Source organism: Fukomys damarensis, unplaced genomic scaffold, assembly GCF_012274545.1.
Source record: "Fukomys damarensis isolate Sample0158 unplaced genomic scaffold, DMR_v1.0_HiC HiC_scaffold_4, whole genome shotgun sequence".
NCBI lineage: Eukaryota > Metazoa > Chordata > Mammalia > Rodentia > Bathyergidae > Fukomys > Fukomys damarensis.
Genome location: NW_022900916.1, coordinates 62762162 through 62784691, shown reverse-complemented (window position 1 = coordinate 62784691; position 22530 = coordinate 62762162). Strand labels below are relative to the sequence as shown.

General features: G+C 33.9%; 1 protein-coding gene across 1 annotated transcript in view; it reads left to right on the top strand.

The window, feature by feature from the left end:
* Akap9 (A-kinase anchoring protein 9) overlaps nucleotides 1–22530 on the top strand; it is a 158155-nt gene that overhangs the window by 111907 nt on the left and 23718 nt on the right. The window contains exons 24-36 of the mRNA XM_010603485.3: nucleotides 419–581; nucleotides 1307–1519; nucleotides 3789–4021; nucleotides 5523–5642; nucleotides 12019–12195; nucleotides 12946–13050; nucleotides 16237–16389; nucleotides 16808–16987; nucleotides 17942–19015; nucleotides 20748–20888; nucleotides 21350–21829; nucleotides 22154–22205; nucleotides 22308–22429. Coding sequence (XP_010601787.1) covers nucleotides 419–581; nucleotides 1307–1519; nucleotides 3789–4021; nucleotides 5523–5642; nucleotides 12019–12195; nucleotides 12946–13050; nucleotides 16237–16389; nucleotides 16808–16987; nucleotides 17942–19015; nucleotides 20748–20888; nucleotides 21350–21829; nucleotides 22154–22205; nucleotides 22308–22429 — 3213 coding nt within the window. The remainder of the gene's footprint in view (nucleotides 1–418; nucleotides 582–1306; nucleotides 1520–3788; nucleotides 4022–5522; nucleotides 5643–12018; nucleotides 12196–12945; nucleotides 13051–16236; nucleotides 16390–16807; nucleotides 16988–17941; nucleotides 19016–20747; nucleotides 20889–21349; nucleotides 21830–22153; nucleotides 22206–22307; nucleotides 22430–22530) is intronic.

Sequence of the window (22530 nt, the reverse complement as noted above, 5' to 3'; positions counted from 1 at the left end):
GCAAATACTGTAGGAGTCCCAAACTATAAATTTTAAATATAAAACAAAGATTTTTTTCATAAACCATATAGTTACATGAAAATTTTCAGCAAATACAGAGATCCTGGGCTACATTAATGTTATACTTCCCTTTACATCACAGAATACATTTCCATTGAGTTATTGATTTATTTCCCAAAGAAGCATACTCTTTTGTCCCGTAAAACTAGAGTATTTAGCAGAACCAACATATAGCTAATCTACTCATCTACTATGAGTTATCCTTCCTGCTAATATTAACAAGTGTTGGAAATAGTGAAGTGACTGTAATTTAATAGTATATTTTTATTTTAAATCTTTTTTTAAGCTTTACTTGAAAATGACACTGATATTACCAATACTTTATCATCCTTAATGTGTTCTTTCCCTCCTGGTTCAGCTCGAACATGCGAAAGTTACACAGACAGAGTTGATGCGTGAGTCATTTAGACAGAAAGAAGAAACAACAGAATCCCTCAAGTGCCAAGAAGAACTGCGAGAGCGCCTTCATGAGGAGTCCAGGGCCAGAGAACAGCTGGCTGTGGAGCTCAGTAAGGCTGAGGGTAGGCACCTTATCTTTGGCAACTGAGACTGGAGACATTTTGATCTTAAAATAGAACTTTGGATGTACAGCCAGATTTGAAAACACTCTTAATTTAGAGCAGCCACTGAAAAGTGCTTTAGTTTGTTTTCAGAGTTCCTCCAAACAGTTTTTACAACTACACGCACATATACACACATGATATTAAAGGAAGAATTTAGAGAATTACAGAAAACATTTAAAATTTTAGAAAATACAGAAATAGATGGTAATGAGATCCATAATCCTACCATACTAAGATAACTCTTGTTTAAAGAACCATTAGCCTCTAACGCCACAGGCTTTTTCTATTCTCTCAAGTTGTTGAGGGTATTGGCCTGGAATTATATAAAGTGCTAGTCTTCTCTGTTGTACTTAACATGTAATTTCAGTTCAGAAGTATCTGATTTACATGAAGCTTTCCAAGATCCTATTTCTGTTTCATAGTGAGTTACACATACATAATATAATATCTTAGTATAGCCAGGTACAGTAGTAGAATTTTAGAAAAATTTTGTATTGACGCACCATGGTAAACAAGAAAAAGACCGAATATATCATATTAAACATTAATACTTGCAGCAAATTCAAAACTTAATAGGTTAGAATGCTTTAAAGTTTTGTTAATAGTACATCTTTTATTTATATAAAAACCTAATGGTAAATTCAAATGAGTAGTAATTTCATTCCTTGATAATTTTGTTACAGGTGTCATTGATGGTTATGCAGATGAAAAAACTCTTTTTGAAAGGCAAATTCAGGAAAAAACTGATATAATAGATCATCTTGAACAGGAGTTGTTGTGTGCAGGTAATAGATTGCAAGAATTGGAAGCAGAGCAGCAGCAGATCCAGGAAGAAAGAGAATTACTGTCCAGACAGAAGGAGGCTATGAAGGCAGAGGCGGGCCCAGTTGAACAGCGTATGTATTTTTAGACTGTGTGAAACATTCCTCTTTTATATTATTTAAACTTTTTTCTCCTTTCAGAACCATTTTTGTGTATTTTACGTAGGAACATTAAAAATTATATAAGAAAAAAGATCTAATAGTTTTATTAGTCAATCATGTGGAATCAGCATCTCTAGGGGGTTTTTGGTTTGGTTTTTTGTTGTTGTTGTTGTTTTTTAACTTTTGGCAGATATTAGCTGTTTAAAAAAAAGATATTTCTTTATCCCCAAATCTCTGCCTCAGGATAAAGTTACAAAGAGTAAGGCTAAATATTTTACAAATTGTGTGAGGTTTAGTTCTTTTAATAGCAGAGGCAACAAAAATATGTTGTTGAATTAAATAAGAACAATGATCTGGGGCCAGTAGTAAGTAGGTATGGCAGCCCTGGGCCTCCAAGCAAAATAGTTTGAAAGAGCCATTTGCTGCTAGAAGCAGCCTGACATCTCGTCTAAATAGGCATTCAAATAATATTTAAATTTTCAAGTAAACTTTAATTTTTCCTTAACTGAGAAATTCAATAACATCTTGAAGTTAAAGGTGTTCAGTGATACCACTCTCCAAAACAGAGGAACTTTAAATCCTGTTTATCATGTCCTCTCACTTTTATATTGCACATGCAGTGGAAATTAGACATGTCTCTAATTTCATTTTATCTATTTAGAATATAGTATACATTTTTGTAATAGACTGAAGTTTTTCTGGTGCTCAAATTTTCAACACAGAATTAGGGTTGGAATTATTAGTGTGGGATAAATACAAGTCATAAGTACAAAATATTCAAGAAATACTGGAACTTCTCAAATATTACTAATAATGATAAACAGTGACTTCAAATTTTAATTGTAATGCATGTGTGCATAAAGCATTGTCATAAGAAATGAAGACAGTCATACTTTGTTATGTCTTTTTCTATTCTCATAGGACTAGTAGATGCTGCAGTTGATGCAGCACCTGGAGCAGGTGTGTGCGTGTGCGTGTGTACAGTTGCATGGACTGTTTCAGGTGGTTGATTTACAATTCAAAATTTGGGTGACTCTGGGATTTTCAGTCAACTAACATGTCTCTAATTTTGCAGTTTTGTTGTTGTGTTTTATACTTACAGTTTTTATCTTTAACAACAACTAGACAACTTATTTTACAATAAAAATATACATTGTTGTTTGAAATTGAGTTTCATAGTAACCATTATTTGATGTATCTAGTTTTATACAGAGCTTAAATGATTTTTTAAAAGACAACGTTGAGTTTTAATTTTGTTTTATGAGTACATTAAACTCATCTATAGCTTTTCAAAATCAGGAAGATGGTGGTAGCAAAAGATTCAGTGAAATTTAATAACAGGCTTTCTGACTGATTTATTTTTATATTACCAACGTGTAGCAGTACTGTTTTAAAAAGAATATTGTTTTCTGCAGATTGTTAGTCTTTGTTCTGTAAACACATCAGTTAGTATAGTATGAAGATTCTAGAATATGCTATTGGCCTATCTATAATTTATAAAAATAACATTTACATAGTGTTTGTCACTATTCTTTACATATCATAATTCATTTGATCCCAAAATCATTCTAAGAGATTGATAACAACACTCATTTTATGTCTAAGAAAAGTGAAGAATGTCGTATTAAGTGTAACATAGGAGAAAAGGCTCAGAGCTCTTGAGCCCAAAGCCTGCTCCTCATCACCAGTGTCTCTGCCCCTTACACATGTCGACATTCCCTGCATCCACATACATGTGAGCATGCAAAAGCATCTCAGGAGTATGGATCTCAAAAGGAGTAAGCGTGACAGGAAATTCTGTTATGATATAGCCTTTGATCTTTGTGTATTATATATGCATATACAAATGACTTTATGGGCTTGGAATGAATTAATTTTGCCTGAGGTAAAGAAAATGGTGAGTTTTTTTTTTTTCCTATGCTTGAATTTAATTGGACTTTGTACCTTCCCTAATAGTGAACGTAGATTTGGGGGGGGTCACTTACTATGTTGTTTTCACACGAATGTTAATTTTTTGTCACACAACATACTTTTTGGTTAATTCTGTATCAATTAATACTAGCTTACTTATGTAGAAGTGAGATAATTTTGAGACTTGTGTAAGAAAATACTTTTTAACACGTATTTAAAGTAAGTCTCAGCCTTTATTTTATGAAGGTAAAATTTAAATATAGTTATGGGTGATTTTATTATAACATCATTAATTATATCTACCTTGGTCTGTTTTCATATTTATAAACAGAGTTACTACAGGAGACAGAAAAACTAATGAAGGAAAAGCTAGAAGTACAGTGTCAAGCAGAAAAAGTACGTGATGACCTTCAAAAGCAAGTGAAAGCTCTCGAAATAGATGTTGAAGAACAAGTCAGTAGGTTTATAGAGCTGGAACAAGAGAAAAATGCTGAACTAATGGATTTAAGACAGCAAAACCAAGCACTGGAAAAGCAGTTAGAAAAAATGAGAAAATTTTTAGATGTAAGTATTCTCAACTTGAATATTGATTTTTCTCAAGCGAATGCTACTTACTGCTGTTCTAGGCTGGGAATTTTAAATCATGGCGACTCTCGAATGACTTATTTTCACCCATATTTGTATTGTACAGTAATGAACAAAGTGTGGGGAACCAACCCACTTATTATGCCCAAAGCAGGCTGTAAGCAGTGCAGGCTGTGAAGAGTTAACCCCACAAATGGCTTGTTTATAGAAGTGAGTCTGGCAAAAGACTACATGCTGAGGTCAGAGTGACTCGCACCCAAATTCTGTTCCCAGAGTTAAAACCTTTACTGAAAGGACAAGGTTAATTATTAACCAAAAACCTATATTCTTTCTGTTCTGTTTCTAATTCAAGAATGCTTTGTCTTTTCCTTTGCAAGCCTTGCCTGTATCAGTAATGTGTCTATGGCAGCTACATGTCCTGTCACTTAGCCCCTTTACCTCAGTCTTACTGCAGTGTCACTAGTACATATCAACAGCTCTGGGTGTTTAAGGCCTTTGCTTGTTCAAGTCTCTGACTACTCAAAGCACTACTCTTGGCTCCCTGTGTATCTGTCTCTTTAACTCTGTCTCTGTGTCTTTCTTCTCCCCATGCTTTGTAGCACTGAGCAGGAGATGGGAACCCACTGTAGGGGTCCCCGGTAAATGAGTACTAATCTCATTAAAAATTCTTATATTGTAAAATAATTAGAATTAAAAGTAGTACAGTCAGTACTGGGAATGTAGCTCCATGGTAGAGTACATGCACAAGGCCCAGGATTAAATCCATAGTACATATGAAAACCAAAAAAAAAAAGAACAGGAATAAGTCCTACTGATCTTTCCAGATTCAGAGTTAAGCATGTCCTAGTCTTTCATTTAATCAATACCAAAGCAAATGGGGATTCTAAGAGCTGACTGGCCACCACTGCTTTCCCCTACAAAAAATACACATAAGTAACTTGGAAGTGGGACTAGAGCAGTTGGCATGATGCCATTTATGGTTTTCTCCAAAACAAAGTTAAATCTCCAATCTCACACAGATTTTCTTATTTAGAATTTCATATAAGTCTGATGTTCTGTTCACACATCAGAATGTCACATTCTTATACATTTTCTAATGTTAGGTATGAAACATTAGGATTAAAGAAACTGACTTAAGAGACAAGTTTTGCACTTATTTTAATGACTAAATCGGCAGTAGGCTTTTTCCTTTGTGCAAAAATGTCATTTCATTTTAAGAATTTTTTTCCTTCTGATTTAACATTATATGAAATTAAAAAATATACTTCTAATATTTTTTAAACACTTAGGTTTTTGTTGACGAGCCCTGATAAGATACATGACACTGCCCCCAAAACTGTTGTCTTTTTAAACCTTTGTGGTTCAGGGTATTCTGTGGTCATCAGTTCTTTGTCTTCAAACAGAACTAACCTTTAACAAAAGGTAAATAAGGTAAATAATGAGTTCAGTAAATATTGTTTCTTCACTTATTAAATTTCAGGAGCAAGCTATTGATAGAGAACATGAGAGGGATGTATTCCAACAGGAAATACAGAAACTGGAACAGCAGCTGAAGGTTGTACCTCGATTTCAGCCTGTCAGTGAACATCAAACTAGGGAGGTAAGAACTTTACTGATTTGCCTACCTTACATTAATTTGTATCTTGTGAACAAAATAAAATCTACTTAATGAAAAACTTAAAGGAGAATTCTTTTTATTGCATATAAATCTTAAAAATCAGAAAATCAGTATTACTCAAATGTGAGATGATCAGCATGAGCCAGGCCCTGCGTTAGATTTTTCACACTGCAAGAAAAACAAATAGTTTGAATTGAAATTTGAAGTTATTTTCATCTGCATATATCTTCTACTATTAACCAGTTAGATAAACTTACCTGCTCATTTTTTTTAACTCCTATTTCCAACAAAACTGGTCAAAGGAATTCTCTGTATTTACTTATTTTTGTCTCTGTATTCACTCTTCACTACATTTCCCATTTCCTTCTCCGTCCACTCCAATGAAGTTTCCAAGTCATCTGTTTTGGGGTTTTGTGCCCTCTACACTGTTTTTGTGACAGTTACCTCTATTCTCATGCCTGTGTCAGGTATCATCTCTCTGTCTTCGTCCTACTCAACCATTCAGGGGCATTCAGTACAGTCTTCTTGTGAAAACACTTCTTTCCTTTGGCTTCTGTGACATACCTGCTCCACTGATTTCTCTACTCTTTTTTCTCTCCACCTGCCCACCATAAATGATGAGGTGCCCCATGAATTAGTCTCAAGCTTCTTTTTCTGCCATACATACATACATAACATACACTGCTCAGGCAGTCATCTAAAAATGACTCCACAGTTGTTCCTTTGTTCCTCACATCTTTGTTGAGCTCCATACTTCAATATTTAGCTGCTTGTTCTTTCTCCTCTTAGATGTTTCAAGATTAATGTGACCAAAAAAAAGCTTTTGACCCTTAATGAACCTTTACCAAGAGAAACAAGAATAAAGCATAGTTCTTCTTCATCTCAAAGTTGATACCTTCTGCTCATTGTTAAGACATAGAATTCTTCCTTGGTCTCTTTTTTCAATTCTCCTTCCAACCCATTGCTAGGTCAGATTTGTACTACATCTTTGTATTCTTTACTTGTCATCAGTTTGCCTGATGATTGTGGTAGCCTCCTGAACAATCCCCGTGCTGCTCCTTTTTCACCCTTTCTGTCCATTTTCCTCATACTAAAACAGGGTGGGCAGCTCGCCTGAGTTGGGTGACTGTCCAGGCAAGATGCACCATGTCATAGGTCTCCTTTAAGATCAGGCTGGTGTCAGACCTGCAGCTGTCATGCAAAGTATTCAGTATTCCTGAAAGCATACCTTTCACAGCAGTCTTAAAGTTTGCAGCAGAAGAATTTCAGGTTCCTGCAGCAACAAGAGCAGTTATTACCAGTGTTGGAATAGGAATAAGTCATTTACAGACTGCTGAGACTGCACCCATACTTAGATCTTTAAACTGTTATATTCACAGTGATACATTGATGTCCTAATCAGCAGGCAAATAAATGTTTTTCTAAAGCATAGTTCAGAACTGAGAATTATCCCTAGAGATCTTGTTGGAAGTTGCTAATATCTGCTATCAGGAACATACAGTTATCTGTCAAAATAAAAATTGGTGTTTTTGTTTTGGTTGTTAAAGTGAAATTGGGCATTTAACATACAGTGAAAACACCAAGGGTCATTGAAATAATGAAAGATGACTTCTTTGTCCCTTTTTCGTACATATCATGTGAGGAGGGACTGGTTATGAATGACCACAGGTGATCATGCAGTTGTTGACTAGTAGCTTCCAAAACAAGTAGGGAGTTCATTTGTGGCAAATGGATTATGTAACTGTATTTTTCACCTGGAAGATAAATGTGATAATTTTTTCTGAGTACATTTGGAAGATTAAAATTTTCTAATGTTACATAATTGTCTTTGAGTTAAAAATATAAAGCAATTGATTATGAATCACAGATGACAGTTTTCTCAATAGCATTTTGTAAAGTCAAATAGTTTGATTATTTAATATATTTTTGATAAATATCCCAGACATACCAATGAATATATAACTATCATTTACATTTAAAGTTTTCAAACTTAATATGTCATGTAAATTTTAACTCAATATTAAAGAACCAAAAATTTAATTTCTTGATCTTACCATTATATGTATAAACTCATGTCCCATACCAAATAGTTTTAACAATGTTCTTGCAGAATCCCATATATATCACTGGGAGTTGACAGTACAGTAGAAGTATCCTTTGCTGAGTTACATATTTCTTTATCAGTCTCTTAATATAGCATTTTTAAGACAATGCTCCAATTAGGGTTTTTGAAGATAACACTACAGAAAAGATAAAGCTTAAAGAAATACTGATCAAAAATGCTGATGAGTTATTTTTTTATTAAAAACCTAACTTTTGAGGAAGTGATAAAAATAGTCATCCAGGTGGATAAGAAGTCAGGAAAGGGACGATGGGAAAGCTCAGATGATCAGGCTGTGGCAAGGATAACAGTAACGAGTAACAGAAAACTGTCACAAAAAGTCACAGAAAATGCCAGCAGGTTTGACAGAACTGTGGAGCATATGTTAGAATAACTGAAAGAGATTATGTTAAGTTCACATAATCTTAGAAATCAAAATATAGGTCTTATCCTACAGATTTAAAAGTACCCATCCTGAGTATTCAAAAAATGAGAAGCATAGTAAAAGATTTTATTTGCGCTTACAGAGGAAATCAGTATCTGCACAGTCTGAAGATGAATTGAAGGCTCATAGTTTAGAGTCAGTGCTTGACCTATTATATTATAAATGGGGGACTCTCTAGAGCAGGGCTTTTGTCTGTCTAGTACATTTTAGGGTTGGAAATGTAGACCTTCAATAAATAGTTCCCAATTTGTTTATGAAGAAAGGCTCACTAAGACCAGTATTTATCTTAGCATATTTTAGTGTCTTCACTGTTAAAGGCCCAAGGTTCACTGAGGGGAAAAAAATTACAAGAAAATGCAGCAGAATCAACATCTGAATCAGTACTTAAAGAAATTAACACATTTTTCACAAATCTGATGCATGATGGTAGGAGTTTGGGTTCTAAAAGGAAGAGTTTTGCTAAAGAAGAAATATACTACTGTGTTTGAAACGTTTTTATTTTTATAAAAAAAAAAAGAAAAGCTTGGGATTTAGCTCAGTGGTGCCGCCGTCTGCCTTGCAAGCATAAGTAAGCACGGAGTTCATTCCCTGGTACCAAAAACAAAACAAAACAAAAAAGAATCTGATGCTGAAAGGCCCCTATTAGACCTCAACCAGCTATTTCTAAATTCCTAATCCTTGAATTTTTGGCTCAGTTTAGTTTTTTTGTTTTTGTTTTTGTTTTTAAACCTGTTGTTCTTCTAGTGTAAAAATCTGCTTGCTGTTTGTATAGATAAGTTTATGGTGTCTTATGCCATATAGTGATTTATTTAATAGTTTGGTATTTTGGTTTTCAAATTTAGACTATACTTACTTTATTAAACAACTAGATATTATATTATTAAATAACTATATAAATTCTTTGTGCAGAATGCATTGAAGTTCTGTATTTAGTTTAAATGCATTACTGGCCTATAATTAGTTATGAAAATACATTTTGTTATACTGTAAACCATATTGCCTGTTCCTATATGAACTCTTTTTGGGGCGGGGGCTACCTGGGATCAAACTCAGGACCTTGCACAGGCAGCAGATTTGAACTCTTAAGTAGCACACTCGTTGATCCACTTTATTATAAATGTCATTTTAGAATAAAACAATCCTTAATGACCATAATGAATATACTCCCAAATGCCAATCCATTTTACAGAAGAGAAGAAGTTTAGAAGAAAGGTTTTTAGTTACTGACTAGACTGGAAGGTGCCATACTTGGGTGACTAAGAAAATTTAAAATATAGACTCTGGAAACCACCCTTCAAATACTAACTCATTAAGTCTAGAGTGATTTATAAAATTTCTATAAAAAGCAGCCTTGGTGACATTTGCTATGTAGTTAGTTGGAGATTAATGAGAGATCAACTTTTCACTTTATAGAATAACATGAGGTCACAGGAATCAGAGTGACTAGATTGTGTTCCGGAATTGTGGACAGTTTACTTTCTATTGTTTGATTCTGTAAAGGGCTTGAGTAAGTTCAGAGATGGTAACAGTCTCTCACTCAATACAGAGTCCTTTAAAATTTCTCAAGTCAAAAATATTTTAGGTAATTTTACTTCTTAGAATTAGTATATGAAAGAAAAGTTAATGGGAAGAAAACTCAGTTCTTGCTCTTCTCTGTCTCTAAATTAAAATACAAAAACTACCATGTATTAGGACCTTGATATATTTATAAATTGGAAGCATTAATGTACTTTAATGGAGTTAGTCTAAGTTAACTGATATTAATGTTCCCAGTGCTATTGACAAAACCACAGAAATAAATGACATGTAATTATCCAAATCTGTTCACTATCTATTAGTCAAATAGTTTGATGGATAATTTCACTCAATGCTAAATTATCTCCTTTTATAGGAGAAAAACAATAAGATTGAGATTTGAATCCATTTTTTAATTTTGGAACTCTGCATATGCTGAGAGAACTTTTCACTATGCATTTTCTCAATATACTGGACCTGTATTGAATTACAAATTCAAAAAAAATTTTTAAAGTAAGATGTACCATCCATGTTGGAGTACAATGTATGATATTAAATGCCATTTTAATTTAAGTATTTAACGTAATTTAAGTATAATAGTGTATAACAAAATAAAAGCAGTGATACTAGTAAAAGGAAAACATAATCAGAACTCTGTATTTACTAAATGAATGCTATGTGCCTAAGGGAAAACTCAGTATAAATTCCTAACAGTGGCATGATAAAGAGATTTTTCTTGAGGTGAAACAATCCTAGTTTGAATCATGCTTCTGCTATTTACTAGGTTTGTGAAAATGATCAAGTCACAGAACCTCTCAAATCTCCTGTTTATTCATTGCTAAAATGAGACAGTACTATGAATAGGAAAATGGATACATATTGAAGATATACTCCTAAGTGAAATAAATAAGTCCCACATGTGTAAATACCAAATAGTTTCCCTGGTGTGAATATTCTGCAACAATGCATAAGATTCTAATAAGATTACTGACATTTAGAAATGGGAGGAAAGGAGCTAAAGGTGTAGGGAAGGTGTGGTACGTAGGGGAAGAACAAAAAGGGAAAAGAAAAAAATGTGAGAGAATGAAAAGATGAAAATAAAGTGTTTGTAGATGGGGAGGGGAGGAGGGGGTGAAGGGAGGGCAGAGGTAAGGGGAAAAAAATGAGAATCAAGACTTGCCATGTAAAGGTACATGATCCCAACAATGAATGTAACTGTACTGTATCCCTAAATGTACCAATAAACTCAATAAAAAAAAAAATGAGACAGTACTATTACCCATCTCATATTTTATGTTTTCCTGCATTTTCTTTTGACCTTACTCCAAATCTGGATCAACCTAAAGTTTCTCCTCAGTAACTTTATTACTGTCATCCTTAAACCTATAATTATTGTTAAGCTTGCATTTTTTTAACATTCTCAAGAATAACTGTCATTGTTGGATAATTTTCTCAAAGTATTTCACTATTTCTTACTATATAATGTCTTTTTATTAACTTTATTTCCTCACTTGTGATCAGAACTAATTTCAAAAACTGCCTTATTATACCTTCCTGTAGTTTTCTGTCACATAGCCATTGACATGAAAGGTCCTGCTTATTAGTCTTAAGGTGAACGTCCTGGGTCACTTCATCATTAGGTTTGGGGAAAGAAGCCAAGACTTTGAAAACACTTAGGGGAAACTTACACAGTGCCCAGATCTTCTCATGAACCCATTGTATCTTCATTCTGGCCTGGTGAAATGCGTAGATTGAAAAAAACTTTGCAAATAGATGTTGTCAAAATGAAATCTATTAAAGTTTTTTTTTTTTTTTTAAGGTTATCTTACCTCACATAAGAGTAAGTCAGTAAGTATAGAAAGATTTGTCACTAGATCTCAGTGTAGTTTTGCCATTGGCTAATTCAGCATTATTCAAAATGTATTTTTCCTCTCTTCCTAGAAGAAGAAAGTCTTAACATTGAAGAAAGGATTGAGTGAAAAAATAATTACTTTTTTTTTACTAGTGCTCCCTAGTTTTATCAACTTAAAAAAATGCCACCTTGGTTGAGGACAATGGTTTCTATTATCAAAAAATGAGAGCCAGGATTTAGCTCAGTGGCACCACGCCTGCTTCCAAGTGCAAGGTCCTGAGTTCCATCTCCCCAGTTCAGCAAAAAAAAAAGAAAGAAAGAAAGAAATTAGTGTAGCATTTAAAAATTCTCTTTAAAATATTATTTGAAATGCAAATAGATATGTTTTATAATTATGAACTTCCTAAGAAATTTAAATTATACTTTTTGTTTACTGTGTTTTCAGGTTGAACAGTTAACAAATAATCTGAAAGAAAAAACAGACAAGTGCAGCGAGCTTTTGCTATGTAAAGAGCAGCTTCAGAGAGATGTACAAGAACGGAATGAAGAAATTGAAAAACTGGAGTTCAGAGTAAGAGAACTGGAGCAGGCTTTACTCGTTAGTGCTGATACTTTTCAAAAGGTATGGGGTTCTTTTATTGGTTTTTTGTTTTTTTTTGTACTGGGGATTGAACTTGGATCCTTGCACTTGCAAGGCAGTCAGCGGAACCACTGAGCTAAATCCCCGGCCCTTGGTGTGACATTTATTTGAGTTAACTTTATTGTGTTTTAGTGAAGATTACTCAGTTATACAAACATTAGGTCTTTAAAATTAAAAATTATATTGACATGTTATTACATAATACATGTATTTATGTTTTTGTTGACCTCATAAGCATTTTTAAAATTTCCAAATGTTGCTTTTGTACTTCAGTCCTGCTAAAAGAAGTTTTAATTATTTACAAGAAGAATAAATTACTCAACTTTTATCCATCAGTGATAGCCAAATGAAAAAGGGACACCTGTTTAGGCTGATCTTTGCCCCAAATTAAAAAGTAATTAAATCCATCATTATTCTGCAGAAAGCAAAACTGAATAAAAGAAGAGCTAGAGGAAGAAGGAAGCTTAGGGCAGGGCTGAGTGCACATGGGAGATCACCTTCATTTCATCTGAATGTTAAATGTCAAAAGGTCCTATTCGTATTTATGGAAAAATGCATTCAAGGGTGAATATCTGTAACTTTTTGATTATTCACAAATGTAGGTTTTCTCCTTCTAACTAGAGATAGAAAATTACTACTCGTCCAAACACCCCACACACATGCATGTGCAAATACAATGGATAATCAGAACTTAATGTCTAAAATTTTGAGGAAGTTCTTATGTATTTAAAGGTGGAAGACAGAAGACAACTTGGAGCTGTAGAAGCCAAAGCAGAATTGTCTCTAGAAGTACAGTTACAGGCTGAGCGAGATGCTATAGATAGAAAGGAAAAAGAGGTAAGCAGTTATTTTCAACTAGCAAAGTGTGCTTTGAATGATTATCAGATACCTTGAAGATATCATTTGACAAGAATGAACTTTGTGATCTAAAACCTGTGTTCCGACTGTTTCTCAGTTCCATGTGTAAATTAACTCTGACAATAAAAGACCTATGAACAAATAGCTAATTGTAAGGAAGAGTGTTCCAGGTACAGAGGATACAGAGTATGAAGCCTTGCAGAAGAAGACATTTAAAGGGGAAAAAGGCCAGTTTAGCAGATAAGGGTTGAATGAAGAGCAGAGTGGAGAGATACAGGAATATTAGACCAAAAAGGTAGTGCTTCTCTTTGAGTTAATGCTGCTCTGCTGTGGGTTTCTGTTGTCAATATTGTTTTTAAAGCTATTGCTCAAAGAGATTTATATTACTATTTTTACAATATATAAAACAAGTTTGAAGGGTTTGAGGGTTTTTGTTTGTTTAGGTGGGGGTTTTTTTCTGAGATAGGATTTTGCTGTGTGTCATTGTCTGGTGCCATTGGAAACAATGGTTGCCATAAGATAGGGTGTGGGCCCAGTGCAGAAGATGATACAGACATCCAGTAGAGCGTAAGGGTACTGCTAAATATCCTCCAATATACAGAGCAACCCTCAATAACAGAACTGTCCACAATATCCCAATAGTGCTGAGGTGGAGAAACTCATCTAGTAAGGAAAAGCCTGTTCACAGGTTTATCTCTGTACTGGTTTTGACATAGCACTTCTCAGTGTAGTCTAGCTACAAGAATGTACCACTAACCCTAGCTTTTTTTTCTTAAAAGGTGACTAATAAAGTAACTAGGGCTTGGTCTAGCTCAATAGTGGAACATTTGCCTAGCACGTACAAATTTGTGAGTTCAATTCCAACATCGTCAAAATGGTGATAATACAAAATAACTAGATAAAGTTCTCCTGTGTTTCTCTGCTCCATCCCTTCCCAAAAGAATAAAACGCATGTGGACATGGTGATTCATACCTGTAGTCCCAGGTGTTCTGGAGGCTGAGGCAGGAGTTCAAGGTCAGTTGAGGTAGCGTAGTAAGATCTAGTCTCATTTTTAGACATTTATTGAACACTTACTACAATGACACATTTCTGTCTAGCTGGAAAGCTAGCACCAGGTTTCAAACAATCAGCTAATTAGTGAGACATACATTTGAAAGAGATAAAACGTTTAACAAACAAAACACACATAGGTTCAAATTAATCTGAATAGTCTAAATATAATAAATAAACAATATCTAAACATTTATAATGTTCTTGAGAGTTGCTATAGGCTGAGTACTAAAATAGGCTGGGTCTGAAATTAGAGGCTGGTTGAATAAAAAGAAAAAATATTTAATAGTATTGTTTTGGGGGTTAAAATTTCTAAGGTAACATCTCAGATTCAGCTATTTTAAAATGTTAGTACTATAGACCACTTTTATGTACATATGAATCACCTGGAGGCCTTGTGAATGTGCTGGTCTTCGCAGCATGTGGTTCTGCCCAGGCTCTCCCAGGATGAGAATTCTATCCAGAGATGACACTTTCTGGAGCAAGGCTTTAGGTCACAGAGCTAAGAATTTGACTACTAAGTAATGTATCAAAAAAATATTAAACATCATGGAATATAGTGTAGCGGTTTTGAACTTAAGTAACCATATATGTGTTGATTTTTTAATGGTTTATCATCAGAAGTAGTTGTAGAAGATAGAAATAGATATAAATGCTGTTAGATAACTTTAAAGAAGATATAATTACCACCATTTTCAGCACACTGACCTGATAATTATATATGCACAACTAATAAGTGTATTTGTCTACAGAGTTTATTAATACCAGTGTTAGAGGAAAATTGTTAAGTGTCTTAGTACTTACTAGATCAGGATAAATAATAGTTTAGAATGGAAGGCTCCAGAGGTAAAAACTAACCAGGTTCAAAGAGCAGCTTCACCACACACTTCCTGTGCCCTAAGTCTCAATTAGTCCTCTTTGTGACTCCCTTTCTCACCTCTAAAATGGAGATAATCATAGAAGAGGTCTCCTAATGAAGATTATTACAGGTATTTTAAAACATATTATACATAAAGCACTTTGTACTGTGCCTAGCAGTGAATTGCCTGTAAATGATGGCTCATAGTAACGATACTGTTTCTGTTTAAGAAATATTAGTCTGAGATTTAAAGTCTTGCCTTGCCAATACTAAATTAAGATTCTAATTATGTGATGTGTCGGTATGTAAGCAGCATATGCCCCTTTTCAGCTTCTGAGGCACCAAAGGATTTATAAGTTACATTGAGCCAGCTGCCACTGAACACTGCTCCTGCATCTTAGGTTGCTTTTAATGCAGCAGTTTTGATGTTCAGGTAAATGCAAATTTGGAAATCCATTCATTAAATATTTATTAAGTAGCTGCAAAGCAATGGAGCTAAATGTTAACTCTCCTTGGTAAAACCTGTTTTTTTTTTAAATATAATAACTAGCTCTTAATATTTATCATTAGGTTTAGTTTCTATATAACCACCAAAGGTAGTGCTTTACCATTATCCATCTCCAGAAATTAACTAAATTCCTGTTGTCCAACATATAGGAGCTAATTTTCTCCTAAAATTATATTATTAAGTTACTCTAGGGTGGTGATGGCACACATGCCACAGGTTTGCCACCACTGCTCTAGGGCTTCCGTAATTCAGACCAGAGGGCCTCTCTTGGTCTTGGTATTTACCGTACATCCTTCTCCTTTAGCAAACCACCAAGCAGCCAAGCCTTTCATTTGGTTAAGTAGGTATTTGTGGACTGAATTGAGCTAATTTTACTAAAATATCTCAATGAATTTTTTAGAAGTTTCTTTGATAGCAGATAAACAACATAAATTTAAGGTGTAGCACGTGGACTTCTCCCTACCTTCACTCTTCTGTGTCAGTGCAGTATCTTAGAAAAAGGCTTCTTGTGACCTTCCTTCAGGTGTTTTCTCTGCTCTGGGCAAGATAGCTTTAAGAATGTGCAGCGTGAGCATGTCTAGAACTCTGTAGGTACAGCTGGCTTAGAAAACTACTCTCCTGTATTCCCATGATTTACATGTTTTAAGTATACATACTTTGTAAACCTAGTATAGCACCCTTCATTCTATCTTGACAAATAAAACATTTATATAACCATTTTTTCTCTTGATAATTTTGGCATTAAAGATTACAAACTTAGAAGAACAATTAGAGCAGTTTAGAGAAGAACTGGAAAATAAGAATGAAGAGGTTCAGCAACTCCATATGCAATTAGAAATACAGAAAAAGGAATCTACTACCCGCCTACAAGAACTTGAACAAGAAAACAAATTATTTAAGGTAATTAATTTAGAAAAACTTTTCTATACATAATTCATAGTTTTGCTCCTATATAGCCTTAATAAACATTTACTAAATTCAGCTGCTAAACAGTACTTACCAGAGGAACATTAGCGAGCAAATGGATTTGCATGGAACTTATGTCCTACTCAGCCTAAACATTTAAGTTCATCATAAATAAAAATGTTGGTGATTTTTTTAAAAAATTAAAACATTTGAAGACTTATGAACTGTGTAATTTTTTTGTTTTATACGTTATGGGTATTAATTTTTTGTTTGTATATTATAGTATTATATTTTTATGACTCAAATGAAAGAATGTTCTGGAAATGACAATGTAAATATATATTCGTATAGTTTTGTTGTCTCGTTACTTTATTGAAATTTGTTTATTCACTTTTTTGTTTATTGTCCTTAGGATGAAATGGAGAAACTGGGACTTGCCATAAAGGAATCTGATGCTATCTCTACTCAAGACCAACATGTGTTATTTGGAAAATTTGCTCAAATAATACAAGAAAAAGAGGTAGAAATTGGTCAATTAAATGAGCAAATTATAAAACTTCAGCAGCAACTTAAACATGCAATAGATAACAAGGTATGCTCATTTACAATTGGTTATTATTTCAAATTAATATGAGTAATTTCAAATTAATATGAGAAATTTCAAAGGGCTACATGGTGATAATTATTACTACTTTCCTGTTGAATTTTTAAAAAATCGTATCTCTTTTACTCGTTAATTTTAATTAGATACATTGGCTTAAAATATGTATATTTTTGTTGATTCCTAATATTCTCAAAAGGTAATTTACTATTTTCCAAGAAAGCTTTGTGACTCAGATTTCATGATATTCTAATCAAATCTGTAGAAAATTCTTCCATTTAATATGCATCACCTTCGGGTGCCATCTGTTCTAGACTTTATGTCCGTACTTCATCCTTGAGCTTGGTGTGGTGATAGGTACATTCCTGTAATCGCAGCACTGTGGGAGTTTGAGGCAGGAGCATCATGAGTTCAAGTCCAGACTGGGCAACTTAGTGAATTAGCAAGACCCTGTCTTCCAAAAAAAATAGAGTGTGCATGTAGCTCAATGCAGCCCTAGGTTTAATCACACAGGGTGGGTAGAGAGGGCACTGTTCAATAAAATGTACTGACATTGACTGTTTTTTCCTAATAGGAAATGAACTCGTAAAAGCATAAACTACTTTATATTTGACAGAGTTTCCAGAAGGAAGTTTGATTTGATGGGGTGGTGGTGATCTATATTCAAAGTAACATAGTACGTCTGAGGAAAACAGTATACCTTGTTCTAAATTTTCTCTTTAGCCAGACATGGTGACACACGCTGTAATCCCAGCACTTGGGAGGCTGAGGCAGGAAAATCACCACAAATTCAAGGCCAGCCTGAACTACATACCAAGACCCTGTCTCAAAAAACGAAACAAAACAAAAATCATCTCCTTAAGGTCCTGCCCTAAAATAAAATAAAATAAATTTTCCAAGATAAACATTCATATAACCATGTTTTCTTTTTTCATTAACTAATAGGTTATTGAAGGAAAAAATGAACTTATACGGGATCTTGAAACCCAAATAGAATGTTTGCTGAGTGATCAAGAATGTGTGAAGAAAAATAGAGCAGAAGAAATAGAGCAGCTCAATGAAGTGATTGAAAAACTTCAACAGGAATTGTCAAATATTGAACAGAAGACTTCAGTGTATGCTAATTCCCTTCCAGAAGAAGCAGACAGCTTAAAGCATCAGTTAGATAAAGTTATAGCTGAAAAACTGGCTTTGGAACAGCAAGTAGAAACCACTAATGAAGAAATGGCCTTCACAAAAAATGTACTTAAGGAAACCAATTTTAAAATGAATCAACTAACACAAGAATTATGCACTTTGAAGAGAGACTGTGAAAATAAGGGGGAAATCCAAAATGTACCAGCGAAAAGTGTTTCTGTGGCTCTGGATGAGCTCAGCGAAGAAAAACCTGAACTGGGAGTAGTCCTTAGTGAGGATGTTTTCAGTCCCCTAGAAAATCAGATTTACCTCCAGTCTTTGGAAGAAAGCACCAGACTTTCCAGAAGTTGGGAAACAAAATTGCTACAACTTGAGAGCTCTGTTAGTACAAAGGACTTAGAACTTATCCAGTGTTATAAAAAAATAAAGGACATGCAAGAGCAAGGCCAGTCGGAAACAGAAATGCTTCAAAAGAAGATTGTACACCTACAAAAAATACTCGAGGAGAAAGTAGCTGCTGCCCTTGTGAGTCAGGCCCAGCTTGAGGCAGTTCAGGAATGTATGAAGTTCTGTCGGGATAGGCAAACAATTTCATCAGAACCTGAAAGGATTAGTGTACACAATTCAGATCAAATAACAGAAAACAAGGTGAATTCAGATGTGCCCAAACTAATCTTGAGAATATCAGAATTAGAAAGCCAGGTGGTAGCCATGCACAGTAGTTTGATTTCAGAAAAAGAACAAGTAGAAATTGCAGAGAAAAATGTTTTGGAAAAAGAAAGGAAACTGCTAGAACTACAGAAGGAATTGGAAGACAGTAAGAAAAAACAGGAAATGAAAGAAAGGAAAAGAAGCCCTCAAGGAGATTTTGAAGTTCTCAAGGTTAGTTTTGTATTTGATATTTTTTTCACCTAAATATCCTGTGTAACTTTTTTCCTCTGTTTGTCATACTGATTCCTAATTTATTAAATTAAATATGGTGTTCTGTTTATACCTAGTAAATTATACATTACAGGATTTTATTAAAAATTTATACTGTTCCCAAAAGAAAAACTTTAAACAAACTAAAATTAACAGAATTTATTTGAGCAAAGAGTGATTCATGAATTATGCAGCACTCAGACCCTGAGGTGGTTCAGAAAGTTTCACTCTACAACAGTGGCCAAGTGAGTATGTATAGACAGAACTCCCAAATAAAATTTGGCTTCACTGGTTACAAGTAGGCCTGTTTTGGATGTTCTTTAATCAGTTGATTGCCTGTGGTTGGTTGAAGCAGAGCTCTTTGTGTTCAACTGAGACTTGATTGTTTATTGTAATCATAGGTTAGGTTTTTGTTTATATGCTAGGTTTGATTACAGAAACTCAAGATACAGAGACAGGCCAAATTTAACACCAGGTAATGATGTTATTATCACTAGAAGAGTGGATACAATACAAGCTGTCATTAATGCCTTCAAACATAGTATTTATTCCATTAGCATAGTCGTTATTTAGAACTGTCAGAATATAAAATTCAATTCACTAAATGTCCGCTAGGACTGTGCGGGGGTTTCCCCCTTTATTTCCCTTTAATATATGATATTAATATGTGATAGCATCCCGTTTAAGTAATGAAAAGTTTCAAAATCTATTAGTATTCTACTGAATTAATGTGTGACAAGTCTTTAATTTTGCACATTTCATGCCTGATAATAGATGTCACCCTTCTTTGCAGTTTGCATTTGACCCGTGTAAGTCTACTTTTATAAATATATGAAGTTACATTTATTTTTACTGCATGACAGATATAACAAGGACTTTTTAAGAAAATTCTCATTGTATGAATTTACAATTTTGAGTGTTCAATCTTAGTAAACACCAGAAGATAATATCAGGATTTTATAATTATATTAGTCATATAACAATAATATTCCCACTTACTAGGCTTTTTCCTCTCAGTTAGTTAGAACTACATTTCTTTGTAATAAATTTTATAATACCAGTGACTTTCCATTTATATCTACTAAGAATATCTTAGCTACATCTGGTATCCTTTAAGGAAAATGGCACAAATATGAAACTTTTGAATATAACAAAGGGTATTTTTATTAATAATTTGTAAATTTTTAGGTGGGGGATTTACCTCAGTGGTACCATGACTTGCAAGTGAAAGGTCCTGAGTTCAATCCCCAGTACCACAAAAAAATAATAATATTATAATTATAATTTGTAAATTTTTATTGGAGACAGGTTCTCACTATGTAGTTGAGACTGACTAGAAATTTACTATGTAGCCCAGGCTGGTCTTGAACTCACAGCAATCCTCCTGCCTCAGCCTCCTGAGTGCTGGGATTACAGGCGCGCACTACCACACCCAGCCTTTGTTTTGGGGGTTTTTTTTGGTGTTTTGGTTTTTTTTGTTGTTTTGTTTTGTTTTTAGTCAATTTTTTCTTACTGTTGTAAGAGGACAGTTCTCAAAAAGTTTCCATTTGTTGAAAAAAGCACTGATCATTTCAGTCTGTTTTATTTGTAAGCAGGCATTCCTCCAAAGGCTGCTTTAGCATGTATAAGTGCCTTCAGTTTAACTATATTTCTTTAGAATAATGTGTGTCTGGTGTTTTCTATTACTATTCAGACTGCTACTGAGGTCACTCATACTGGTGGAGAAAATGCACTTTTTGATGAACTTGAGGCTTTTAAAGCTGAGTCAGTGGCTACCAACAAAAAACTTGCCAGTTACAAAGAGAAGGTAGACAGACTACAAGAAGAGCTTTCGGTAAGATAAGTAACATAGTCTTAATTCTTTTATTTTTACGTATCTTACCTTTCCTTCACAGATCCATAATTTTAAAGCTACATAAAAAAGAAAGCTTTTTATAGGTTTAATTAAAAATGGATTTTTTATAAATTTCTTTACAAGTACTTCCTTGCTTGGTTTTCCTGAGAATCTTTTTAGGAGGATGCTTTCATCTCTAGTTCATTAGGAAGAAAAAGACAGACATTAAAGAGAACCATAAATCCTGTGAGAACCAAAAGTAGAAAATTATTTTCTTTAGTAATAGTAACTTTTGATCATACATACATATGAAAGTATATATAAGCCCATGGGTGTTTCTGAAATGGTTTTCCTATTATTCTGAGGCGAATGTATGAGCATGAGTTGTATCTTCCTTTCCCCACTTTCAAGTTCTGCATTTGATTTGCAAAAATTTTAACTCAATTCTCATTATGTTTTAGATAAAAGAAATAAATATGGCATCTCTTCAGAAAGATTTAAGCCAAGTTAGGGATCAGCTCACAGAGGCAGAAGACAAGTTATCTCACTTCCTAGTAAAAGGAGATAAAACTAAGATACAAGAAAACAGAAAGGTCTGCATATTGGAGCCACTTCCTATTAAAGTAGATGCTGCATCCCAGACACAGGGGACTCTCACGGTCAATAGCAGCAGTCAAACTCCACAGATATTTGTTAGAAATACAGCAATTCAAATTGATTTACAAAATGAATCCTCAGAAGAAGTCTCTGAAATAGTAAGTCAGTTTACTGAAAAAATTGAGCAGATGCAAGAATTACATGCTGCTGAAATTTTGGATATGGAATCCAGACATATTTCAGAAACTGAAACTTTGAAGAAGGAACATTATGTTGCTGTTCAGTTACTGACAGAGGAGTGTGAGACTTTGAAGGCAGTGCTACAGTGCCTGAGATCTAAAGAGGTACTGATTTTTTTTTAACATTATTTATGTTTTTTCAATTTTAAATCTTTTATTACATAGTGTTAGATAATAAAGTCTTTGTACGGATTTGGAACCTGTAATAAATCCTTAATTCATGAATGTCTCTTTTTATTTATGGTAATAACCATGAGGGAAAAAAATGACAGACTTGTTGAAAGCCATGGATAGGTTCATTTACTGTAACTAGTATGCCAGATTAGATTGATTTATTTTCTTTTTTTTACAGCATTAAAATAAAACAATTAATTGGGCCCTATTTTTTATTAAAGCAAACAAAATTGTTTTTTTGTTTTCTCTAATTAGGAATCTTCAGTTCATTCTAATACTTGCCAAACTAGAGAAATATGTTTGAATGGTAAGTAATATACATTTCTGGAACGATTATAGTATTTATGTAAAAAGTGTATTTTTGTTGAGGGTAGGGTCTTTTATATAATAGATGGTTGTTTTATTTTAGATTCTGGATCAGATTGGGGTCACGGAATTTTTCTTACACAAAGTCAGGGATTTGACACAGGGTCAGAAGGCAGAGAAGAAGAAGTTGAAGGGTCAACAGATTCATTTCCAAGGAAAATAAAGGTACTAAAAGATAAATAACTGTTAGTAAACTTAGCAGATACTGTTTTTATATTGAACATCATAGTTTATTGTAAAATGCTGTCTGAAGGTAAAATTGCATG